The sequence below is a fragment of the Nematolebias whitei genome, chromosome 16, assembly GCF_014905685.2.
Source record: "Nematolebias whitei isolate Nwh7 chromosome 16, NemWhi1, whole genome shotgun sequence".
Classification (NCBI taxonomy): Eukaryota; Metazoa; Chordata; class Actinopteri; order Cyprinodontiformes; family Rivulidae; genus Nematolebias; species Nematolebias whitei.
This window is the reverse complement of record NC_056513.1, coordinates 22,310,696-22,324,697: the sequence shown is the minus strand read 5'-3', so window position 1 is coordinate 22,324,697 and position 14,002 is coordinate 22,310,696. Positions and strand designations below refer to the sequence as shown.

General features: G+C 42.2%; 1 protein-coding gene across 1 annotated transcript in view; it reads left to right on the top strand.

Annotated features, from left to right (window-relative positions):
• Positions 1–4,233: 4,233 nt before the first annotated feature.
• Positions 4,234–14,002, top strand: part of nptxrb (neuronal pentraxin receptor b) — a 14,956-nt gene continuing 5,187 nt past the window's right edge. Inside the window, exons 1-4 of the mRNA XM_037690357.1 lie at positions 4,234–4,955; positions 9,149–9,527; positions 12,093–12,334; positions 13,497–13,676. Of these exons, the coding sequence (XP_037546285.1) occupies positions 4,239–4,955; positions 9,149–9,527; positions 12,093–12,334; positions 13,497–13,676 (1,518 nt within the window). The 5' untranslated portion in view covers positions 4,234–4,238. The remainder of the gene's footprint in view (positions 4,956–9,148; positions 9,528–12,092; positions 12,335–13,496; positions 13,677–14,002) is intronic.

Here is a 14,002-nt window from a genome sequence, read left to right as displayed (position 1 = left end):
GCTCCTCGTACTGATGAAGTCCTTTGGATGAAAGACGAAACGTTTCAACAAAAAGAAACCATCCAAAGGACCTGACTTAACTTTGTTGGATTTTTTTTACCTGGATTATTGAGCATGAACTTAGAATTGTTTTATTTTTTTTAATCGGTCTCGATGGCCGTGAATTAGTCCAAGTCCAAGCCAAAGTGCAGCCACATGTCAGTCAGACTTGTCTTTGTTTGGCCCAGGGGTTAAAAATCTGAAGATTGTTCAAATACTTTAAGCTGGTTGTGGATGTTGAGCTCATTGGATGTTTCGTCCATTAGACACCATCACGCAGGTTCATCAACTGGGTCATCCTTGGGTTTGTTGTCATTCAGGTAGATTGGTCAGTTTGAAATGGTTCAGTACAAGTTTATAAACTAAAAGAAGGAGAACAATTATTTGTAAGCTCAATAATCCAGGTAGAAACAACATAAAAGGTTAAATCATGTGATCTGGACCCGTTTTTTTAAAGCGAACGTTTTGTCTCCCATCCAGAAGACTTCATCAGTCTGCTGCCTGCCAAGCCTTCGCTGCAGTGTTTCAAGCTAAACTCCTGTTGGAATCTCAGAATAGGCTTTTCACATGTGCAAACAGGGCCCACCAGTCCCAAACTATCAATCATCATGTAAAACAATCAAATGTTTTAGGCCACACGGTCAACTTGCTACTCGCAGAAAGAGCCTGAGGACAACCAAGGTCAAAAGTGGTTCAGAAAAAAGGTTTGTAAGCTCAATCATCCACGTAGATAACAACATAAAAAGGTTAAATCATGTCATCTGGAGCCGTTTCTTTAAGTGAGAAACGCTTCAAAACAAGAAGCTTTTAGTGGTTTTTAATGGTAAAGTATTTTTAATTGGATTTTCTTAATGGGTACTTCCCTGACGCCCCTCAGAGAGGTGCTGTAGAACTGCAGCAGAGCGACATCGTCCTGTGTGTTCTCAGGCCTGTGAGGTTTGAAGACACATTAAAGCTGTTCATTCATCTCCGTGTTTTGATGTTGGGATGAATAGTTCAAACGTTTCTCTGCTTTTCCACAGGAGGTGCGTTATTATATTTGCTTTCTGCTCGGACCCCTGGTTCCACTGAGACAGGGACATTGTCTCTTTTCGTTACGTCTTGTTTGGACTGGTTGTTGGACTCTGCTCAGTTTGTGAGAAGGAACCAAAATAATCAGCTTCATTTGATTAATATCCCACATTTGTGTATTTGCATGAGGTACAAAAGCAAAAATGCAGAGTCTTAATGTCTTTGACACTTGGCTTGAAGATAAGGCTTGAAATGATCAACTGAGTTGTGATGATTATAGTTATAATAAAAAGTTTTAATAGGAGTTAAGACAACGATTGGGCTCCACAAAGAAAAGAAGATATATTTAGTCCTAATCTGGGTTATTGCTGCGTTCTAGTCCAATGAGAAGTTGTTTTAATGTGGTATGGGGAGTGGTGGCGCGATCGCTGGTTCAAAAAACATTTTTTTATCTTTTCATTTTTTACAAGCACATAAATGTTTAACAACCCATTAAAATACACCAAAATGCAGGAAACTGCATTTACTTTATTCAAAATTTTTCCCCCAGCCCATTATTTGCTTTCCAGCATTGATCAGTTTACAAATTAAGACCTGTAACCAGGTGCTGCTATGATTCTATTCAGTTGTATGTAGAGTTTTCTATAATAATTTGAAGGTGTGGCAATATATTATGTTCATTAAGTGAAAATGTAAAGCTTTAAAGTGGTTTTTAATAATGTTAATTTGCTCAAAACTAATTTTTGGAAGCTGAAATTAAAAATGTTAATTAAATGTGTCTTGAATGAAAAACACCACATTTAAAAGTATAAAAATAGTTTTAACACGTTTAAATAACAGGTCTTAAGTATTTATGTCACACAAAGATTTCCTTTGCATTAAAGAGACAAATTGAAGAAAATTATTTAATAAACATGAGGGGGGTCCCTGAAATTCTTTCTCCCCTGTAAGGGGTCCCAGAACCCCAAAATGTTTGAGCACCCCTGGGTTACAGCACATGTCACCAGTCAACAGTCATAAAAACACAGTAAGAGTTTTTATTTGTTCAAGAAACAGAGCAAAGACAGAGGAAGGACATAAATAAGCTTTGCAGTCATTTTGCCAAGATTATTGCTTTCTCGCTGCCGAATGGCCATTTTTAAAAAGTTACGAGCGGTGAAAAACTCTAAAACAAAGAGAATCACTCAGAAAGTTGTGCTGAAAACTAGTTTGTTTTAAAAAATGAGGTCTATTTTCTTTTAGGTGGAAAAAAACCCCACAAACACATCTCTAAAAACTTTCCAATATGCGCCTGTGCAGTAATTCATCCACACATAAAGTCATCATTCTGTAAGCGCCAGTGCATCCCTTCCAATAAACACATGGCTTTTTGCAGTTTTTCATAACAGCTGAATGAGCGTCTTCATTTTAGGCACATAAAAGTTGTCCATTTAGCCTCAAAGCAAGCGGAAACGTTCACTTATACGACCACAACGCATGCATCTTTCTGTCTTATCAGAAAGGAAACCTTTTCCCAGAAGGCTCAAAGCGTTATGAAGCTTCCGGGAGTAATTATGTTTCATCTTCTCGATGCAGCGGCTGCAAACTGTGCTGAGTTCTTGAAGCTGCTCCTGAGTTCATCACAGTGACATCATTTGTCATCCAGGGTCGCCTGAGGGTTGAAAACTAAGCCTGAGTTGAGATTTGCTTCAATTTTTGATTTTGTTCAACACAAAATTATTCATCGGCGGTGATGAAAGACTTTGAGCTGATCACTAATTTTCTGATGGAGTTTGACACAAAACGGATGAACCTTTCTTTTTTTTTTTGCTAAGACTGTTCTTTTGTGGAGGCTATAGTTTTATAACACCTGACAGCTGTCGTCAGTAATCAGCTGACTGTTTAATCTTATCTTTTAACTTCTGGATATAATAAAGCTCCATGACAGACTCAAAAAAAAAAAAAAAAAAAAAAAATGGCTTGTTGTATGTGTGATAATGTGGTTACATAAAGGTTAGTGCAGTTAAGAAATTTAATTTATGCTGCCTTTTATTGTAAAGTTGTTAAAATCTTTAACAACGGGTTTTAATGGGACACAGAATTTTGACTATCAAAGTTCATGCTCAATAATCCAGATGATCCAACAAAGTTCAGTCAGGTCATCTGGATAGTTTTGTTTTTGTTGTTGAAACATTTCCTCTTTCATCCAAAGGACTTCATCAGTCACATCAAACTCAGTCCCATAAGTGGCGTACTCGTACTCACTAGTGAGCCGACCAGTTTGATGGTGATTAAATGGTTTCTGGAGTCCGCCCTCTCCCCTGTCAACTCCTCTGAAGCAGCCATAACCAAAGAGGTTCAAAACATCAAAGGGTTCGTAAGTTGTCTTTCAGTTTGAGAAGCAGGGATTCAGTGCAGCTCCTGCAGCGTGCAGAAGTATCCTTTGGACAAGGCAACATTTCATCAACATCCAGCTTTTGCAGCGACAGATTCAAACTTATGCACAGATTATCAAAGGCCTGTGATGTTTCGTCCTTCATCCAAAGGACTTCATCAGTCTGAGGAGCCACAATAAACAGAGTCCCACAAATAGTGGGCCAACCAGGTTGCTGGTGATATGGTTTCTGGCGTGCACCCTCTTCCCCCGGTGAAAGTCAGTGAAACTCTAAAATAGCATGCGTGCGTGGTGTTTTAATGAAGGATCACTTGAACTGATTTGACGAAACGCGTCAAAAAAGTCCTGGTTTTCCATCAGAAAGTCACATCAAATCAAGATGACCGCCTCTGCTTGTCACCAGGCTCCTTTTCCTGCAGATTCACTCAGATCCATCCATCACCGCCTTGACTGTGAGCAGGCTCACCTCTGCTCTGACTTGACGCATGCCCCTTGCCTCGCTCCTCCTCTAACAGCGGTCTCCATGGTAACGCATGGAGGAGAGCTTAGCAACGCGGAGAGAGAGAGCGAGGGAGAGAGCATCTCTGGACCAGACAGCTTGGTGCCGTCGATGTAGCACTCAGAGGGTGGCAAGAAGAAGAGCAGCGCCATTGGCAAACCGTGAATCTGCCGTAAGTGTCTTTTTTTTTCTTATTATGGGATGTTAGGCTGCCATTTATAAGTTAGAGGGTGTCAGGTGGGATTCTTTTAGGCTGCTGCCTGAATGATGCGGCTTGTTTGTAGATGATTTATAAATCCTTTCATCGCAGTCATCATGAAGTTCCTGGTGGTGCTGGTGGGAGCCGGGGCTCTAGCCTTCCTCGGCGCCGTCATCTGCATCGTCGCCAGCGTTTACCCGCGGAAACGGGGCGCGCCTCCGGGCGACAACGGCACCCTGACGTCCGAGGCGCTGCTGCAGCTGGAGCCCGGGTCGGTGGCGCACGCCGGCCCGCTGGGCGCACTCCACGGCGCGGGCTCGTACGAGGTCGGAGGCAACGGGCTCGACCTGGAGGTCCCGGCTCTGAACGAGCTCAACCTTGGGAAGGAGACGGGAGGAGGAGGCTCGAAGCAGTTCAGCTTCAGCAGACTCATCTGCACCCCTGTACCTGTTGGGGAGTGCAGGAGCAAAGATGTGAGGCAGCAGGAGGAGCAGGAGCAGCAGGACGACGCGCTGTACGGAGCCGCGGGAGATGAAGACCTCCGGACGACCGCGGAGGAGCTCCGGCAGATGGTGCTGCGGCAGAACGACCAGATCCTCATGGACCAGAGGACCATCCGGGAGCTGACGGGGAAGCTGAGTGAGTGCGAAAGCGGCCTGGAGGATGACAGGACCGCCCCGGCGCGGAGCGTCGGAGTGTGGAGCGGGAACCGCCGCGTCATGGCCGGGGACGACGTGAGCTCGTCCGCCGCGGCGCAGCTGCAGACCGCGCGGGCGGTGGAGGAGCTGGCCCGGGCCATCATGGACCTGAAGGACCGCATAGATAAACTCGAGGTAGGTGTTTGTGAATACGGCTGAGAAACCACACCTGTTTTTATTAAGGTTTGGTTTTTTTTGACAGCATTGTTGTGACAAACAGGGGCGTCAACATGTTGGGGGCGAGGGGGGCAAGTGCCTCTTTAAATTTCCTCCCATAGACTCCCACTGCTACTTGACCACAAACAATGCGTTATTTGTTTGTTAGCAAAATATCTCATGAGTCGTTTGACAGATTTGAAGGAAACTTTCAGAAAATACCATACCATACCAATTTATTTATAGAGCACTTAAAACAGCAACAAGGCCAACCAAAGTGCTGTACGATAGAAACAAACAAGCGCAGCAGACAGGAAAATATAGATACAAATAGCAGCAGATAATAACTACATGGCCAACAGAATACAGACAGGATCAAAACAAATCACACCGTGCCAAAGCCAAGGGAATAAAAGTGGGTTTTCAAGCAAGACTTAAAGACTGTGAGTGTGGGAGCCTGCCTGACACGCAGTGGCAACTCATTCCACAGTCTTGGACCTGCAACAGAGAAAGCCCTGTCACCTTTAAGCTTACGACAGGTTACTGGAACTGAAAGACGCATCTGGTCTGCTGACCTCAGAGAGCACGATGGGACATATGGCTGCAGCAGATCAGTGAGATGGGATGGGGCAGAACAGTTCAGTGATTTAAAAACATACTTGAGTATTTTGAACTGGATTCGAAGGTGAATGGGTCAAAATCACTGAATATACAACTTCTTATGGCAGGGTGCTCATCTTGTCCGTGATTTGTTGTTTTGTGTGTGGGTGAGGGGGAAGGGGAGATGGAGACACGTCTGAGCTGCACTCTGTTCGTACCAATAGTTTTCGAGCGGAGGTGTGTGTGTTGGGGGTGGGTTCAGCGTGAGGGAAGAGGCAGCGTGAGCGTTTCTTCAAGCCTTTTAGCTAGCGCACCTCTATTGCGCCGCTAGCTTAGCACTACATCAGTGCCAACTGGGGGGGTGGGGATGCGCACAGTTCGGTTCGGTAGGTGGGGCGCTCATTTCTGTTGACAGGGTGGGGCGCCCTGCTTGTATAATGGTAGAGGCAACACTGCAAGTAATAACATTTTAGCATCAACCCCATTCAAGATGGCCGCCACAACCATCTGACTTTACGAAACACACAAACATGGCTGTAACTCAGTTTTACAGATTACGAGCTCAAATTTGATGAGGAGCTGAGCATCATCTCTAACAAACACTTCACATTGTGCAGTTAAGACATCGGCAAATACCTGCTGGCTCCAACATGGTATGTCTGTTAGCAAAATATCTCGTGATTCAACGATGGATCTCAGAGAGTAATTATTGCACAATTTCTTTGCTGAAAACGTTGGTATAGCTGTTACAGCCAACTGCGTTTGTTAGCAAAATATTTCCTGAACCACTGAACAGCTTTTAGCAAAACTCTCAGAATGTTATCATCACAGTTCATTAGCATTGGGAGTCAACACAAACCAAGATGGCCGCCACAGATAATTAGCATTAATCAACACAAAAATTGTTCTCTCAGTAATTTTGACACTTACTGTGATAAATCTTGCTGTGGTAGTAGCTGATAGTCATCCCATTAACATACTCTGAGCACTAATATAAGCTCTCACAAGGTTACACATTTTGATAGTTTAACCGAAATGACTGCAACGGCTTGTCTCGGCCGTAAAATTATTTCAGTATAAAATCCAAGCATGAAAGGGGATGGAGGCTTTGCATTCCTTCAGGGAACATTAGACTCTTCATGCTAAAGACGTAAACAAACCCTCTCTGTTTTTGTGACCAACATTAGGATTTAGAGGTGCTGCCTGCGCAGTAAAGTCTTTTTTCATTTTCTGTGCAGCACAGGCCTTTCAGCTCTGAAAAATATCTCACGACACAAATGTTCCTCGGGTCTTGCCCACGTTCCCATCGACTCTGGGGAAATCTTTCCACCTACTACTCCCCCTCCTCGTCCCCCCGTTATGTCAGCCGCCTCTTCAGCATCCAACAGCAGCATGGGGACATCCATAAAACATGAAGCTGGCTGGACAGGAAAACGGGTGGTGGTGGTGGTGGTGAGGGTGGGGGAGCGCTGGTCAGGGTTTTATTTATGTGTGTGAGAGCGAGAGAGCTGAGATTGAGACAGACACATCTCACTACACACACCCACACACCCTGCTGCATCACTGCCAGCCCTCAGTAAGCACAAGGTTGTCTCCATCAGTGTGAATTTATATCCCGGACGTCCAGGTTCAGTCCTGCCTCAGCAACTCTCCTGATATTTTATTTCGCCCGCGCAGATGTCTCATCCAACAGCTTCACCTCAGCTCGCTGCTGCTTCCCAGACGCGTCCCGCTCTCGGCGTATGCTCTGCATGCTGATCGTACAGACGTGACAGTGTCAATAGAACGGATCGTTATCAAACCACAGCGAGTGACAAGAAACAGCAGCTTGGAGTTCACGGCTCAGCAAAGACACGGAAAAAAAAAAAAAAACGGCCTTCGTGTTCAGTTTTTGTCAGAGTCGTAATTTGATTTTTAGCTTAGAAAAAGAACGAGTGTAGAAATCTGTCAGTAAAACATGAGAAAGGGATGAACGCTTGCAGGTAGACTGGTTTGATAACTTGGCTCATGATGGTGTTTGAACCTGTAGACACAAGTTCCTGTTTCTGTTCTGTTGTTTTGTTGGTTTGGCTTTTATATTTACAATGACGCTCTTAAACTATGAACGATCTTTTGCTTCTGTACAAATTGACCATAATCGATACAAAGATACAAACTCAACACTGGAGGTACAGATATTCTGGAGCATCGACAGATTATTTGTGTTATTATTTAATCAGTTGAGATTAATTTCAATTACATTTTTGATTCACAAAAAAAAAAAAAACATGCAAACACCGAACATTATTTGAGTTAGTAATGTCTTAAAAGGGGGCAGCACGGTGGCGCAACTGGTAGAGCTGCTGCCTCTCAGCGAGAAGGTCCTTGGTTCAAACCCCGGTCCAGGGGCCTTCTGGGTGGAGTTTGCATGTTCTCTCCGTGCATGCGTGGGTTTTCTCCGGGTGCTCCGGTTTCCTCCCACAGTCCAAAAACATGCATGTTAGGCTGATTGGTAACTCTAAATTGTCCCTAGGTGTGAGTGAGAGAGTGAATGGTTGTTTGTCTCTATGTGTCCCTGTGATGGACTTGCGACCCGTCCAGGGTGTCCCCCGCCCCTCGCACAGTGATTGCTGGACATGGGCACCAGCGACCCCCGTGACCCAAAATGGAATAAACGGGTAAAGATAATGGATGGATGGATGGATGGATGTCTTAAAAGGCTAAATGTTCTTTAAAAGCTACTATTTATCTTTTGAAATGTATGTGGTATTGTTTTCATTACATTAAAGGAAAAATAAAACGTAAAAGGAATGGTTTTTGACATCAAAACGTCATGCTCAATCATTTAGATTAAAAATCCAACAAAGTTCAGTCAGGTCATCTGGATGTTTTTTTTGTTGTTTGTTTGTTTTTTTGTTGAGACGTTTCGTCCTTCATCAGTCCAAGGAGCTGATGAAAGGGCTAAAGAAGTCCTTTGGATGAAGGATGAAACATCTCAACAAAAAAATAAATAAAAACCATCCAGATGACCTGACTGAACTTTGTTGGATTTAGACCTGGATTACTGCGCATGAACTTTGATGGTTTGAACCACTTTGGCTGTGGCTGCCTCAGAGGAGTCGATGGGGGAGAGGGCGGGCAAACGATCTTATTACCAGCAAACTGCTGTGGTCCAGTATAGGAGTGTGCTGCTTGTGGGATTGAGTTTGTTGTGGCTCTTCAGACTGATGAAGTCCTTTGGATGAAGGACGAAACATCTCAACGAAAAAATAAACAGTCAGATGAACTTTGTTTTGGACTTCCAGCCTTTAGTCAGTTTCTTTAACTTCAACTGATCCAATGTTTCCACAGTCCACGTATTCCTAGTAGAACGTGTTGAAATGTTTTATTCAGGACCGAACTGCAGAAACCACATTTTGTTTTTAGGGGAACCTTTTTCTTGAATTCAGTTACAGCCGGAATAGATGTAAAAACTTTGTTTTGCTACGTTTTCCTTTAAAAAGTCAAATATTTTTCTCTGTTTGTCTCTGTGAATATCAAATCTTTTTTGTCTCTGAGCTGCTACAGATGTTTTTCTTGCTTCCATTCCTCAGGCGGAGATCGGACCCGGAGCCTTGAACCTCACTGATTCATCTGCGGGTGCAAGTGGCAGCAGCAGCACGCAGACTGGAAACACTGGTAGGGCTCCAGCTCCGTCCGCCAGCAGTGGTTTCTCCCCGCCAACGGGTGCCGCCTCAGGGGGCCGTCGCCCTGCTTCTCTGGGCCCCCCTGGCTCCAGGCCGTCCTCTAAAGGTGCACCTGGGCGAGGAAAGAGCACCTGGAGGGTGGAGGATCTGGAGGGGGAACTGGAGAGGAAGATAAAAATGCTGGAGAAGGAGCGTCAAGCCATGAGGAAGGAGACGCACGGCCAGCATGAGAAGATCAACAATGGCATTGACACGGTTACACACCGGATCACGGAGCTGGAGCACAGTGAGTATGTGGGAGAAAGCAGTGGGGGGAGAAAGCTGATACACGCAGGGAAGTAGATAATTGCATCATTGAGCTAATGCACTTATGACTGAGAGAGGAGGCTGATATGAGCACTGTGGGTGAACTGGGTCAGCGCAGCAGCAGATACACTGCAGATGAGAATAAGATGATTAATGAGGGCTGAAGGCTATGAAATGTCAACCATGGATGGAGGTGAACAAATAATACAGCTGAAAATAGATTCAATTAAAATGGAATAATCTGGAAATATGGTCTGCTTTTGCTTTCCAAGCCTAAATGATCATCCTTATTTGAGTTATTAATATGCTGCCCAATATATCTTCAGTGCAGTATCATTTGTGCAATACTAATATGACAAATAATTGCTTGGACAGCAAAAAAAAAATCATTATATTGTTATAGTTTCCATAGATTCATGATCTGCATGCCAGTAATATTTTTTTGTGCTAATCAGATGGACTTTTGATGCCAGGATAGAACAGACCAAAAAACATTGAAGAAAATATTGGATCATCACAACTCAATGTAATTTTGTTTAATTACAACAAGGGACGAGTTATTTTAAACAAGTCAAAAATAAATATACGCGAGTTAGCTGCTTCTGCATATTGTCATAGCAATGGTCAACAATAACATTGAAACTCTATGTTTTTTTTATTTTTTATTTTATGAAGCCCTAGTCCAGGGGTCTGCAACCTTTGTGATAAAAAGAGATATTTTCACCACTTTGCTTAGTAATTACGATGTCCGGAGCCGCAATACCTGCTGCAACTGTGCACTGTCAACTGGTGGTCCATGGACCACTACAAGCTTGTTGGAGATGGCTTTTCCAGTCAGTGGGGGTGATATTATAAAATGAAAAAGTCTAACTATTATTAAGATTTATTGATATTTTTTTCATTTTAGTACAAAAGAAAAGACCAGCTTCATGTAAATAAATAAAAAATATATAATTTTTAACAATTTTATCAACATTAAAACACTGAACTCTGCAGGCCAATGTGAGTTCTCTTAATTGTTGAAGAAGTAAGTATCTTACTTAAAGCATAAAGTTAAAGATAGAATAAAATTTGTCCATTTTGTTGGATATTCAATTATATTTTTAAAGAAAAATAAATACTTTTGTTTACTTTGACTTTTTTTTTTTCTTAGTATCTTCAAATATTCCTTCTCGGCAGCTTGTCTTAGATATATTTCAAAACATTTTGGTGGTTTTGAGAGAAAGATCACGCTGTGAGACAGGAAGTCAACTTAAAGTATCTAACAAACTACTAGCATGATGTAGTCCACACGTTTCACTTCTTGTATTTGTACTATTCTTCACAGATTAGAAAATGACAGGAAATCTGCTAAAACTAGCCATTTTTTATTGTTGGCAATAATTTAAATAAAATTCAGTTTTAGTTTAGTTTTGGTCAAAGTCTTAAAGAGCCGCTGCAGAGGGACCAAAGGGCCACATGTGGCCCCAGAGCCGCAGATTTCAGACCCCTGACTTGGTCATTACTGATTCCTATTTTACGTCTGACAAAAGTGTGATTTGTAAATGTTTTCACCCCCCCCCCCCCCCCAATTCCAAAAATAGTAGTTAAAATATTTAGGAGAATACCGAAAGACTGACATAAACTTTTTTGGGGGTGTTTTACTGTTTTTATTACATGTGTGACTGATAAAAGCATAAGTTCTGTAGATCAGGGGTTCTCAAACTTTTAGGGTTCAGGGACCCCTTACAGGGGAGAAAAAGTTTCAGGGACCCCCTCATAACCCTCATGTTTATTAAATAATTTTCTTCAATTTGTCTCTTTAATGCAATGGAAATATTTTTGTAACATAAATAATTAAGACCTGTTCTTTAGTAGTGTTAATACAATTTTTTATATTTTTAAACATGGGGTATTTTTCCATTCAAGACCCATTTAATTACAAAGTAACATTTTTAATTTCAACTTCCAAAAATTACAGTTTTGAGAAAATTAACAGCATCAACAACCACTTTAAAACTTGACCTATTCACTTAATGAACATAATGGATGTATTGTTACTTCTTCAAATTATTACAGAAAACTCTTTACACGAAACTGAACAGAATCATAACAGCAGCAGTCAGACCAAGTAACAGAGCTTCATTTGTAAAATGATCCATGCTGGAACGCAAATAGCGGGAGGGTCCCTACACTAGATAATTTTAAATTAAGTTGATGTGCTTTCCTGCATTTTGGTGTATTTTATCGGGTTGTTAAACATCTACGTGCTTGTAAAAAAAAGTATTTTTTTTTGTGGACTCCCAAGCACTGGCTTGCAGAACCCCTGGGGGTCCGGGGACCCCAGCTTGAGAACTACTGTTGTAGATAATGGATAAACTTTTAGGTTCAAGGCCTCATTAACTATCAACATAAATTCATACAGCCCATTTTAATCTTATCGGGGTTTTACAGCGAGCTTTGCTCCTTATTATATATTTGCACCCACTGTGTAAGTTTGTAAACTGCTCCGTAATGGCCTAGCTGTTTTTTAACTCTCAGACTGTTCTGATCTTTTGCTCCAAAGCGATGACAGAGCCGCCATTCCCCGATGGCTTCGTTCTCTCCTTCCCCATGCGAACCAGCTACATGTACGGCCTGGTGAGAAAAGAGATTACTGAAATGTACGCCTTCACTGCCTGCGTGTGGCTCAAGACCAAGGAAGGAGGCATCGGGACCCCTTTCTCCTACTCCGTGCCAGGTCAGCCCAATGAGCTGGTGCTGCTGCAGGGAGTCCACAATCCTGTGGAGCTGCTCATCAATGACAAGGTACTCATGGCTGCAGGTTGAGACCAGACATTTTTGGCTATAGGATGAGTTTTGTGGTATTTTGTGTTTAAAATAAGGTGTAAAGTAAGAAAAAAAAGAGGACAAATTAGTAGGGTTTAAAGTCAAGCTGAAGCAAAATATCCTGAGAAGGAGGTTGTTTGTAGCTTATAATGACATTTCACTAAGCAGCAGAAGCTAACTGCTGTCTCATCCACTGGTTAAAATGAGATGAAACTTTCTTACAAGTGAATACGTGCCCTTTTCACGAGAGGTGAGAAAAAAAACGCATCACTGAAAATTTCCCAGCTAGTAAGATGTGAATCTGAGATATTAGCAGATTGTTTTAGGTCTACAGTGTTCGGAAAGTGCGTATTTGCTACAGATAAGATGTGAAAAAACAAACAGATGGTGCCCTTGAAGAAAAAAAATCTTTATAATGACAAAATGTAAAAAAGTGAGAAACAAACAAAAAGTAAGTAGAAATAGCCAAAGAGAATAAAAGCTTCCTTGTAGCAGTAATTTGCTACATAATTAAATGTTTTTAAAGAAATGATTTTGTGGCAGCTGTGGTTAGGGTTAGGGGCACACAGGTAATATATGTGTCATTATGGAAATATATATTTTTTTTATCTTAAAGTGCATTTACATTTTCTTGCATGGAAAGAAGTGAATGTTTGCTGTGGTAGAAAATCATTAACAAGTCCACATTCTATATTTCTTGTTTAACATCCTGTCAGAATGCCAATCTGAGTGATGAGCTAATGAACTTTAGAAGTGTGTGTGTGTGGGGGGGGGGGCAAATCTTTTTTTATAATGCATTGCATCACAGGCGCGGACAATTCTGAATCTATTTTCAAACGTCAAAAACTGATTTGTGAATTAATAATGTAATAATGAAAAACACAAAAGGCATAACTGAAACATGTGGAAGTTCAGAGGCAATCAAACACTTAACAAACATGTGCACAAGATGGCCGAATAAGATGTGTGGCTGGTGGTAGTAGTAAACAAAAAGAAGTGGTGGTGGGGAATCAAAATAATCAAAATGCATCGATAATCTGTACTTCCATTGCATCACAGCCCTCTTGAGACTCCCACCCCTAGTGAACTTGTGTTTGCACTGACAGATCTAACTGCAGCTGCTGTGACCTTTGACCTTTAGGTGGCACAGCTGCCTCTGTCCCTACCGCAAGACGATTGGCAGCACATCTGCATCAGCTGGACCCTGAGGGATGGCGTGTGGAAGGCCTACCAGGGGGGGAAGATGAAGGGAAGGGGTGAGGGTCTGGCTGCTTGGCATCCCATAAAACCTGGGGGAGTCCTCATACTAGGACAGGAACAGGTGAGATGGATTGATGGATGGACAGATCAATGGTTGGATGGATGATGGATTGATGGATGGATGAATGAATGAATGAATGAATGAATGAATGAATGGATGGATGGATGGATGGATGGATGGATGGATGGATGGATGATGGATGGATGATGGATGGATGATGGATTGATGGATGGATGAATGAATGAATGAATGAATGAATGAATGAATAAATGGATGGATGGATGGATAGATGGATGGATGATGGATTGATGGATTGATGGATGGATGGATGGATGAATGAATGAATGAATGAATGAATGAATGAATGAATGAATGGATGGATGGAT